The sequence below is a fragment of the Myxocyprinus asiaticus genome, chromosome 36 (genome assembly GCF_019703515.2).
Source record: "Myxocyprinus asiaticus isolate MX2 ecotype Aquarium Trade chromosome 36, UBuf_Myxa_2, whole genome shotgun sequence".
Taxonomy (NCBI): domain Eukaryota; kingdom Metazoa; phylum Chordata; class Actinopteri; order Cypriniformes; family Catostomidae; genus Myxocyprinus; species Myxocyprinus asiaticus.
In genome coordinates, this window is record NC_059379.1 from 5,957,051 (window position 1) to 5,970,086 (window position 13,036).

The 13,036-nt window shown below is 39.3% G+C and overlaps 1 protein-coding gene across 2 annotated transcripts in view; it reads right to left on the reverse strand.

The window, feature by feature from the left end:
• Nucleotides 1-634: 634 nt before the first annotated feature.
• LOC127427317 (cadherin-18-like) overlaps nucleotides 635-13,036 on the reverse strand; it is a 286,332-nt gene continuing 273,930 nt past the window's right edge. For both annotated transcript variants that reach the window (XM_051674864.1, XM_051674863.1), the window contains 2 exons: nucleotides 9,107-9,358; nucleotides 635-1,501 (listed from right to left, as the gene is read on the reverse strand). In XM_051674864.1, coding sequence (XP_051530824.1) covers nucleotides 936-1,501; nucleotides 9,107-9,358 — 818 coding nt within the window. In that variant the 3' untranslated portion in view covers nucleotides 635-935. The remainder of the gene's footprint in view (nucleotides 1,502-9,106; nucleotides 9,359-13,036) is intronic.

Genomic DNA, 13,036 nt, shown 5'->3' on the forward strand with positions numbered 1-13,036 from the left:
AAAGGCAAAGATAGCAGGGAAACTTGGTAAAACCGCCTTGGAGACCCATCAGGAATGCCACCATTTTGAAGTCTCCTATGACCTCCCAGCCATACTCATCATACTTCAAGGCGTCCAGCAAGGTCTTGATGCTGTTGTAATCCTCTTTGAGGTGCACCGAGTGAGCCAGGGGAAGAGACGGGTACTTGTTACCATTATGGACCAGCACGGCTTAGAATATTACTTTAGTATAAATACATATTAATTTGGATTCATATGTTGTTTTTTTCTGACTTTATGTGAATGAAAAGACATAGATTCGCCTGTTTTCTCATTGGAAATAGGTCAATTTCAAAATATCACTGTCCTGATCACAAAAGCAAAGTTTGTGGGGAATAATAGCCATTTTCTATACTTTTGAGGCATAAGCAATTAGTAAATAACGCTTACTACCAAGGAACAAAAAAACTATCTATAGTGGATAGATAACCAACATTTTAACAGACAAATAAAAAAAATAAAAAAAACTGGAATTTCTTGAACTGGATTTTTTGACCAGCTTAAAAATGTTAACAACAGAAAAAAATAAAAATAAATAAATAAATAAAAAAATATATATATATACGCAGAATTTCACAGATATCCATGTGTCAGGAATTCAGGACTTTATTGAGCAATAAAAAATATACACCAGCTAAAATATTTTACTTATTTTCATTAGATTTTTGTATTCTTTTTTTGCTTGATTTTCTTTTCAAAATCATTCTTGTCTTGTTGGAATTCCGAGCTCTGATCATCCAAAAGAAACAAGAGAAAAAAACACAGTCAAGTCTGTCTTTACAGCGGTGAGCGAAACATTCCGAAATGTCTCATTTTTATTGATGAGATGGTATAGCGAAAAAGAGCAAGGTTTTGTTTTTTATTTTTAATCACAATTTTTTGACATTGACAAACGCTTATGTCTGTTTCTCTGAATCTGCCTTTTCAGTTGATTCCGACTCTGTTTCAAGTTCCTCACCGTAAAGTTCTGCTAGTTTTTGGAATTCCGGCCCCCAGTCGTCCAAGAAGTTGTAGTCCTGTTCCGAATGTGCACCAGCTGACCCAAGTGAGCTGATGGAGCCCACCGGTGACCCTTGACCCTCGTAGGCATAGGTTTGTAAGGAATCGTAGGGCGGTATGCTAGTATCCTGATCTGCCTCTGCCACTCTCTGTTTGATAAACTCCCTTACATTCATTTCCTCGTCTATGTCCAAGGACGAGAAGCTAAGGCGGTCACCTACAAGGCAACGGGGCGGTCTCCTTGACAACCCCGGCCAGACGCACTCCGGTCGGACGTCCCGGCGAAATTTGAGTTCCTCAGCGGCAGCTGGATTCCGGAGAGCGATGATGTCAAAGGCCTCTGTGTCCTCCTCACCACCACCTTCATCATCGTACGTCACAACGTTTTCGCGGATGTCCTCCTCTGAGAAGATCAGTGGCTCTTTTTTGCTCCGTCGCAACGTAATGAACAGAATCACAATAGCTGTGAGGAACAAGAAAAAAAGCTCTCGTTACAGTGATAGGAATAAAATTATAAAAAACAGCATAATTAATAAATAATCGTAAAAAATACAATCCTTAAATTTGAAGTGAAATATCATTAAAAATGTTCACATTTGGGTGAACTATTCCTCCAAATTAAACGCATATCATTACCTGGAAAAATGACAAGAGAAAGAAGAAAGGTTATTATATTAAAATCAAAAGGAATGAAAGATAATACATCATCATTATTAAATATCATCAAGAGCCAAGGGAAATTTTGCTAAGAGGTAGAAGGCACATAAAATATTAATTTCAAGTACCTCAAATCTAAAATAGAATGCAATAATAAATAAATAAATACATAAAATAATTAATCAGTGTTATTAATAGTGAATAATTTCTCCAGGGGATTTAAGCAGGGCAAATAAATCACGCCTCAGGAGCTGAGATGAACGCAACATGAGTAGGATCAGTAGAAGCAGGTGTGAAGCATCTTCAATGTATGAAGAAGCAAACACATCAAGGGCCAAAGAAATCAGTGGATATGAATTATGATTCTCTGATTTCCCATTAGGGTGTAAGGAGCCAGGGTGAACAGCAATTATGTAATATCACACATTAGTCTAGGTTATTTTTCACTTCACTAATGCACTATTAGCTGACTCAAGGGTGTTGAAGGAACTCTCATTACGCCACTTCTATCTCTGTAAAAATGTGAAACATCTTCTTGTGTTGAATATTCAAAGGTTAAGGTAGTAATATTTTCAATCATAAAATACATTTTGCTATTCTAGCTTAATAAGAAGAGACGACTAGCATTTAAATAAGCAATGTATAGGTTGATTCCTTTGAAAAGTGTCTGAAAACACTGTGGCGCTATAAAAAAATGTCTATGACTATCTGTTTGTTCAATCAATGGCACATGAGGGGAGTGTTCGGGAAGCCTGCTGGAATTTGCTCTTTTTTTTTTTTTTTTTGGTGTGCAATTGTTAGGGTGATGCTAGTGGTGTAGAAATTGCACATTATTAAAGTCACTTGTGTAACAAATATTTGGACTGCTTGATTAAGATAACAGCGCTCAAAATGTAATGAAAAAATATTTTTAATTTGGTAATTCTTTTCCAGGCCAGGAAAAGTCATGAAAACTGATAAATTCTTAAAAAGTCATAGAAAATTAAATTCCCATAGTATATTTATTTTAAAATTATGCTCAGCTGTTTATTTCACTCACTAGAAATTGCTCTTTGTGAGTGCAATCTTAATAAATAAATAAATCCACTGGCTAGTAATTGTTCACTGTGAGTGTACATTCAATAAATAAATAAATAAATAAACTGGCTAGAAATAGTTATTTTTAATTGCAATCTCAATAAATAAAAATAAATAATAAATAAATAAATAAATCCAGTGCCTAGAAATTGTCATTTGTAAGTACAATCTCTATAAATAAATAAATAAATAAATAAATAAATACAGTCATGATTCACCAGCAAACATAATGTCGATAGTGCACTACCAGCTAACACTGTGTAATTGTAGCTCAACAATCATTTAGCAACACTGGTAAACAGTAAAACAACAAAAACACATTGCAAGCTGTGCTGCTAAGCGAATGCAAAAAGTGACACATTATGTGCTTGATAAACAAATAAGTCAATCTCACTTCTCTCAATGTAATCAGCTCCATTAAAGCCAGTAAATCTACAAAGAAAAATAGTTTTGGAGTGGGAGGGTGTAGATTTGATCACCAAGTACAATTAGGAGCAAATACGGCCATGTTTGAGCATGAATGTAGCTACACTATACTATACTTAACTATATTTAGCCCCGGCAGCTGCCCGGGTGAGCGTGAAAATCTGTCGCTTTTGAAAAGAAAAGAGCATCGCCTCCGCAAGGTGAGACCTAACCCATTCAACCAGCGCTGGAGAGAGGGAGGAAACAGATGAGAGCAGGAGATGAGAGAGAGGAAGAGAAAAGAGAGGTGGTAATGTGCTTATGGAGTCTGAATGAGAGTGGGCCTATTAGATATGCTGCTCACTTTCCTGAACTCGCACCTTTAATACAAACCTGTCAACAGCTCACCCTGCATCTCTAACTCCTGTTTTTGTTCACATATTTCATTGTTATTTTCCCATATATTTTGTCTTCCCCTGTTTTATCCCTCAATTTTTTTTTTTTTTTTGCCTCAACATTTTTCTGCAGTGCTTTCTATAAAAGTGATCTCATTGATATTTGTAGGTATTCTTACAAAAGTGGGGCTCTAGAATACATACATTTTTTTATGTTTAGATAGACACTGATAAGTACAATAACAACTTATGAAAAACATTGAAAACATGAACACTTTTACATATGAGAAGAAGGTGATGAGACAGTGAAGCAGTATTTTGCAATAATGTTCATGGCATTTTGAAGCAGTCATGACATTTGACCTGGTATTATGGGACTAGTAAAATCCTTCAAGTCCTGTCCCTTACCTTTGATCTGCTGGTTAAAAAAAGTTAAAGATTAAAAGTCAGAAGTTAAACAGGGCCAGATCAACTGGCATTATGACAATGAATTCCAGACTCCTGCTGTGAATACTAAACATATAAAGCTGTTAAATGGACAAGAGTTGAAGAAGAAAAGGTACAGCAAGGAGGGTTATTCGCTAAAGAACAAAGGGAGGATTTGAAACACTGCTGGGCTCAAGTGAAAGTCATCAACAGGGTCCCACAACAGGACGGACCCCTCCCTTCCCCTCACTTTATCATAGACCAGGACCTGTTATACTGAGTGGCCAACAGGAGGGGTGAAGAAAATAGGTTGTTGGTGGTACCCCGGTCGAAGACAGAAGCTTTCATCACACTAGCACACGTTCATTTCCAGGCTGATGGCTGAACTGTGTAAACTTCTGAAAATACACCGTCTCTGTACCTCAGTGTATCACTCCTTAACAGACAGCCTGGAAGAGCGCTTCAATTAAACACCGAAAAGGATGCTCAGGAAGGTGATCGCTGAGGATGGGCGTGACTTGGACCTCATGATCCCGTATGTCCTGTTTGGAGTTCGAGAAGTACCTCAGGCCTCCAACGGTTTCACTTCCTTTAAGCTCCTGTTCGGTAGGCAGCCACGAGGACTACTCGGCGTGGCCAAAGAAGTATGGGAACAACAGCACTCGCCACATCGCTCTGTAATTGAGCATGTAAAGGACATGTGGGAACGGATCGACCGGGTCATGTTCTGTCCGAGAACACTTCCAGGAGGCCCAGCATGCCCAGCAGAGAGTTTACAACTGACTCACTCAGACATGTGAGTTCCACCTGGGAGACCAGGTCCTTCTCTTAATTCCAACTACCAGTGCTAAATTTCTGGCATTGTGGCAGGGACCTTATACCATTGTCAACAACCTGAAGCACTGGCTGGATCCTAATGCTTCGTTGGCTGCCCTTGTCAGTGATGAACCCCCAGTGGTCGAGGTAGGTGAAGTACTAACTCCCTCACAGAAGGAGGAGTTACACTGCCTCACCCACAAATTTAAAGATGTGTTTTCAGACAGTCCCAGGCAGACACACATCACCTCCCATGACATTTGGACCCCTGAAGGAACCATTGTCAGGCAACTGCCCTATCGTGTCCCAGAGGCTCGCCGGCAGGTCATCGAGGAGGAGGTGAACAAGATGCTACAGTTGGGAGTCATCAAACAGTCAAACAGCCCATGGTCCAGCCCAATCGTTACTGTCCCCAAACAAGATGGCACCTTCTGGATTTGCAAAGACTTCCGGAGGCTCAATGAAGTATCTGCATTTGACGGGAACCTCGTGCCCGAGTGGACACACTGAAGAGCATAGTTTATCTCCACTCACGATCTTACCAAGGGCTACTGGTAGGTGCCATTGACTCCAGCAGCCAAAGAAAAAAAGCCTTTAGCACTCCCAGTGGTAATTGGCAGTACCGGGTTCTTGCTTTTGGCCTGCATGGGGACTCGACCACCTTTCAGTGCATGATGGACATCATCCTGAGGCCCCATATGTCATACGCAGCAGCCTATCTCAACGATGTTGTCACTCACTCGGAGGCATAAGAAGACTATCTTACCCATCTCTGGAAGGTGCTGGAGGATCTCCATCAGGCAGGATTATAGCCAACCCACGCAAGTGTTGACTGGGACTTACCGAGGCATGGTATCTGGGCTTCAAGATAGGAAGAGGACTCATCATGCCACAGAAAGCTAAGGTGAAGGCTGTCCGAGAGTTCCCAAGACCCACTACCAAGTCTCAGGTATGTGCCTTTCTGGGTGCCTTGTTGGCTGTTTATTATTGATGTTTCATTCCCCACTTCTCCTCCTTGGCCTGCCCTCTTACAGATCTGACAAAAAAAGGACAGCCCGAGAAGGTCAAGTGGACGGAACCAGCGGAACAAGCGTTCTAGTCCTTAAAGCAGGTATTAACATCTGAATCGGTCCTTCATGCCCCTGATTTTCTTTTCCCTTCCTCCTACAGACTAATGCATTGGAAACAGGACTCAGGGCTTTCCTTTCTCAGGAGTTTCAAGGTGAAGAACACCCAGTCATCTACATCAGTCGGAAGCTGTTCCAGCAGAGACAAGATATGCAGCCGTCGAGAGGGAAGCTTTAGCCATTAAGTGAAAAGTCCTGGAGCTGAGGTATTACCTCCTTGGGTGAAGTTTTACCCTACTCACAGATCATGACCCCTACAATCCAGGCCAATCCATATGGCCAGAACCAAGGAGTCTAACGCTAGGGTGACACACTGGTTCCTCTTGCTCCAGGACTACCACTTCTCGGTGAAGTATTGGGCCGGGACAGCCAATGGCAATGCAGATGGACTATCCTGAATGTATCCTCCATTGTCAAGTCTGGTAAGAGACAAACCCACCCACCCTCTTTCCACTGCCTCATCCAACCGAGGAGCAAGGACAACACTTGGGGGGTGGGGACTTTGACTAGCCAGCCATGGATACGCCTGCGTTGCCCCGGAAAACCGCCACGAAAACGGAAGTGAAGAGACCAGCACGGCATAATCATCCACACCTGACAAGGATTAACGACCCAAATCAACAGCAATATAAGAAGCATCTCACACAGAGACGGGTGAGCCAGAACTCCACATCGTCTCTAATGTGTTGTATGTTCTCTCCACAGACACGGACTAAAAAACCAGGTCCTTACTCACTGCGCTGATCTCTTCACTGCTGGCCCATTCAATGCTCTGTGCAGGTCTCCAGAAAAGCTCACTCTTCACTCTCCCAGAAGCTGTGAACACTTCAACACTTCGTCAAAGACTTTCCCCACCGCACCATTCACCTGTGTGTTGTAAATAAACTGCTTCCCCTCCGGGGATATTTTTACACTTACCTCTTGTGTGATGGTGTACACTCCTCCCGCAACACTAGTGAAATAGTTTTTCTTTTCTAGATAATCAAGTTCCATCCTACTGTATTTCATACAAATGTTGACCCTTTTTATAAACTTATTATTTAATTTAATTAATTATTCTGAACAACAAATTATTTGTAACTATTTAATCTAAATATAAAAATCTTAAAACACATCCTTTTATATTCAAAACATATACAGCAGATTTATATTTTAGATTTAGAATTTCTTTTTTTTTTATTAAAAATACAAATGTATAAAAAATGTCACAACTTTCTCATAAAATGGTTATTAAGGTAAACAAATTTAGCCGCTTTTGTTGCTAAATCTAATCAAATTGCTCTGTATTGTTTTTTTGTTTGTTTTTTGTGTGTGTGTATAAAATCAAGACACACACTACATCCTTTTCTACAAAATATCATGTTTCATTTGGATATACAGTATGTCTTATTATATAAGATAAATTCATTGTGAATGCAGTTTCATTTTCTCTGTAAATAGCACATACAGTATACAGTGCATTCAGAAAGTCTTCAGACCCCTTCCTTTTTTCACATTTTGTTGTTGCATTCTTATGTTAAAGAATTTTTCCACATCAATCTACACTCCATACCCCATAATGACAAAGCAAAAAGCAGATTTTTGATGACTTTGCAAATGTATATAAAAAATAAATAAAAAAACAACTGAAATATCACACTGACATAAGTATTCAGACCTTTTGCTATGACACTTGAAATTTAGCTCAGGTGCATCCCTTTTCTCTGGACCATCTTTGAGATGTTTCTACACTTTGATTGGAATCCACCTGTGGCAAATTCAATTGATTGGACATGATTTGGAATGACACACACCTGTCTATATAAGGGCTCACAGCTGAAAATGTATATCAGAGGAAAAACCAAGTCAGGAGGTCAAAGGTACTGCCTGCATAGATCAGAGACAGAATTGTGTCGAGGCACATATTTGGGGAAGGCTACAAAAAATGTTGGCTGCATTGAAGGTTCCCAAGAGCACATTGGCCTCCATAATACTTAAATGGAAGTAGTTTGGAACAACCAGGACTCTTCCTAGAGCTGGCCGCCCGGCCAAACTGAGCAATCGGGGAGAAGTGCCTTGCTAAAAGAGGTGACCAAGAACCTGGTTGTCACCCTGGTTGAGCTCCAGAGATCATGTGTGGAGAAGGGAGAAACTTGCAGAAGGACAACCATCACTGCAACACTCCACCGATCTGGGCTTTATGGCAGAGTGGCCAGACTCTCCTCAGTGCAAGACACATGAAATCTTGCTTGGAATTTGCAAAAAACAAAACAAAACAAAAAACACCTAAATGACTCTCAGACTGTGAGAAACAAGATTATCTGGTCTGATAAAACAAACATTGAACTGTTTGGCCTCAATTCAAAGAAACATGTCTGGAGGAATCCAGGCAACACTCGGTGAAACATGGTGGTGGTAGCATCATGCTGTGGGGGTGTTTTTCAGTGGCAGGGATTGGGGACTGGTCAGGGTTGAAGGAAAGCTGAATGCAGCAAAATACACAGAAATCCTTAATGAAAACCTGGTCCAGAGCACTCAGGACCTCAGACTGGGCTGAAGGGTCACCTTCCAACAGGACAATAACCCTAAGCACACAGCCAAGACAACACAAGAGTGGCAGAGTCCCAGCCAGAGCCCGGACTTGAACCCAATCAAACATCTCTGGAGAGACCTGAAAATGGCTGTCCACTGACGGTCCCCATCCAACCTGACAGAGCTTGAGAAGATCTGCAGAAAAGAATGGCAGAAAATCCCCCAATCCAGGTGTGCAAAGCTTGTCGCATCATACCCAAAAAGACTTGAGGCTGTAATCGCTGCCAAAGGTGCTTCAACTACTGTAAGTACTGAGTTAAGGGTCTGAACTACTGAACTATGAAATACTACTGAAATATCAATGTGATATTTCAGTTTTTTTTTTATTTTAAATAAATTTGCAAAGTTATCAAAAATCTGGTTTTTGCTTTGTCATTATGGGGTATGGAAGGCTACAACATAACAAAATGTGGAAAAAAAGGACAGGGTCTGAATACCTTCTGAATGCACTGTATAAAGTTCTTGGCCCTACTCATATGTTTTAAATTATTTTGATAAAAAAAAAAAAAAAAAAAAATCATGGATTACATCTTTGACTAAAACTTTTGTGCTAGATTTGCCTATTTAGAGGCATCAATTGCATGTTGAACTTACCTAGTAAGATAAGCACGCAGAGCAGAATGGCTATAAGAGCGCCTGTGCTGAGTCCTGCAGACGAGAGAAAAGCATCATTCTGGCATATCTTGAGTATGGTGCCTCTCTGACAGGAACAGACTCTCAGCGTCAGGGTCCCAGTGCTGCTCAGGACAGGTTCCCCATCATCCCACACCACCACCGGCAGCTCATAGAGTTCCTGGGTTAGTCTGTGGAATCGCCGCCGTCTGGCGATGATGCTGGCAGTGCTGTCTGAGAATAGTGAGAGATAATGTCACTATTTTTTCTATTTAGTTTGGTTGTGCTTGCGTCACAGATAATACACACTTTAGCTTTAATACCACGTCTAAACAGGGCCAAAAAGAAGAGAAATCAGTAAAATATGAGACTATGGACATAGATAGACTAAAGAAAGATGATAAAGGTGGATAAAATGTATCAATCAGAAGTGAAATTGAAACCGAGTGAACAAAACGAACAAGGAAAATCTGAGGTGAAAAGCTGGGGTAATGAGAGAGAGTGATAACAGACAAAGATAAAGACACAGACAAAGAGAGGAGGAAAAACAGGGATGGAAAGAGACAGAGTATATTAAATTAGTCTGGGTTTGAGCACAGACCACTTTTGTCAAGGCTGCTTGCCCATGTGTGCTGTTTCAAAGCATTTAGGAGCTCCATTCCCTCAGAACCGATGAGTTTGGTCTAATACTACTACCAGCCCTGAAGCACCGCGAGCAAAGCTCTTAACCCGAGAATCAACCTAATGAGCCTCCATATTGCTTGTTCTCTCTTAACTTCATCACATCCTCCAGCTAAGTTTCTGAGCATTCCACATATTCTAAGTGAGGGATGCAGAATGGAGGAGAAGACTGAGAAATCAAATGAGATAGAATGAGAGATAAACATATAAGTCAAATAGAGAGTAAAAACATTTGAAACGTTCATGTTATAACGTGTTGCCAATTTATTTATTTTCCTCTCTCTCAAAAACATGCTTTTGTGCTCACTTGATGCCGTTGAACATCGACAAATGGCATTACATAGACACATGCTTCCATTACATGCTGTTCTTTACATTCTTGTGGTATGTAAAGTGCGCATGCATGTGAAGTTAAACATGGAGAGAGCGCATTTAAACATGCACACATATGGTTGTGACAGAAGCTGCTAGGATATGTGTCACTGTTATGAAAAGCATTTTCCTCCAGTGAAACATTAAATACCTGCACAGACAGACACCAAAGACCTCACTCCTGGCACCCAACTGTGCCCCATAAATAATCACAGTGGCTCACAACAGAGAATACAGATTCCTAAAACGTAATCCACTGCAGTGAAAAGGAGACAGGGAAGAAATCTGAAAGAAAAGCTTTTCTCCTGTTTGAATCTCACCAGCCTGTTCATGGTGGACATTTCATGACTCAAGAAATTAAGGGCTCTGCTTCAAATTACACCCTAAGCCCATAGTGCCACATATACTGTTAGGTAGTATTTTGCTGTGGAGCCTGCATCAGTATGGGGCTTGGCAAAAGGGTGCATTGAGGGTCCAAAGGGCCCACAAAGAGGGCGCTCATGAGTATCTCTCTGAAACCACAAATGGGAAACCCTACAGTCTCTTGGATTTCATGGAAATGTGCATATGGTGACCACTGCAAGCATGCAAGACCATAAGTATGCATCAATTATGCCATTTGGAACAGGACCATGCTCAATGGGTGAAAATTTAACAAGGGCTTTTTGGCAAAAATGTCAACGGAAGAGAAAAAATGCAGTCAAAATTTATAATGTGGGGCAAAAAGGCCATCGTAAAGGATTCCTCTGTTTTTTTATTTTATTTGTAACAACTGATATAGTGCTTAATATTACATTATAGTGTTACACGTACTGTCGCATTAAATATTGCCATAGCTAACATAAAAGTAATAGCATACCAAATTTAATGTATCTAATCTATCAAATTGTATTTCTTTTAATGAATTAATTGAAGTAGTTGATTTTATATGGAAAATAAAAACAATACATTAAAAAAACAATTAAATAACAATACACAATATAATAATAATAATAATAATAATAATAATAATAATATAATAAAAAATAGGAAATGTTATCATAAAGATAAAACTACCCTTTAAAATAAAACCCAAGGGACAAATCTTGGCCTATATTTATACAGTATATACTCTTAATATAAACATTATACATAATTCATAAATATCAATACTTCCCTACAATTATATATGCCTAAAAATAAATAATATTATATATAATAAATAAATATATTTACATATTTCACTATAATAATATTCTGTTTATGCCCTATAGTAAAATAAAATTGTATGAATGCCCATGAATTCACAGAAAAAATACATATATATACATCTGTTGACCTCTCTCATTAACAAGGCATTTCCATCCACAGAACTGCTGCTCAATGTTTTGTTTTTTTTTTCAGCACCATTCTGAGTAAACTCTAGAGATTGTTGTGCGTGAAAATCCCAGGAGATCAGCAGTTACAGAAATACTTAAACCAGCCACCAGAATTTACTCAGAATGGTGCCAAAAAAAAAAAAAACAACAACAACAACAACAACAACAACAAAACATCCAGTGAGCGGCAGTTCTGCGGATGGAAACACCTTGTTGATGAGAGAGGTCAGCAGAGAATGGCCAGACTGGTTCGAACTGACAAAGTTTACAGTAACTCAGATAACCGCTCTGTACAATTGTGGTGAGAAGAATATCATCTCAGAATGTTATTCTGAGATGCGGGTTGGTGCTGTTTTGGCGGCATGAGAGGGACCTACACAATATTAGGCAGGTGGTTTTAATGTTGTGGCTGATCAGTGTGTATGTATATGTATATATATATATTCTGTATATACTGTATAAACCTTTAACTATAAAGATATAAGACGCTGCTCCTCCAGATATTTCTTAAAACATAACTAAATAAATGGAGAAATTTGTTGCTTTATACAGAGGAAACATCCTAGTTTCCTGTTGACTGCTCTTCCTCACCCGCTGACAGCATACTTTCTAATTGCTGTGCAACATTGCTCAAACTGACATGCGAGAAAATAAGCTGTATATTTGAGGCACCAAAGGGACCGGAACCAGTACCTTAATAACAGCTGTCATTATTTCAGTCCAGAAAATAACTTGTCTGGGGGAAAGTCATAGGCCTTACCTAGCTTTATTACCAGACTCTTTCCAGACAACTTAAAGAAATAGTTAAATAAAAAATTAAAAAAGACAATATGTTTTCAGTAGAATACAAAAGAATAAATTGCAACTCTTCACCCCATCTCTTGTCCATTGACAATTCATAGTGACTACAGCAAAAGACATGATTTAATTAGTCTTTTTTTTCGTCTCTTTGATGTTCTTATAAAAAATACAAATAAATAAACTATTTTTACTATTTTATGTTCTCTACAACATCCCATACGAACTAAGGCCACATCCACAATAACGTCATTGTTTTCAAAGTATGCAATATTAGAGATACATTTTTTTTTAAAGTAATTTTCTGGGCACAAAAATGTTGTTCCAGTGTAGGTGATAGGCTTAAACGCAGCAAAATCAATGCGTATTCAACCAAAAATGTACACTGTAAAAAAAAAAAAAAAAAAAAAATTGATTAAGACTAGTTTAATCACTTTATATGCCTTAGGCATGTGTAGAACTCAATGTACTGTTGACGCGAGAGCTTCTGTCCTCGGATTAATGTACTGTTGACTCACGAACTGCTGTGAGCAACTCAATGTACAATTTTGACTCGAGAGCTGCTGTCCAGGGATCAGTGCACTGTTGACTCAAGAACCGTAGACCGGATCATCTTCATACGTTGATAAAACGGTAATACAATCAAGTCATAAACATATTTCCAGTATGTTCTATTTGTTATACTTTCTGTTGTTCAGCAAAA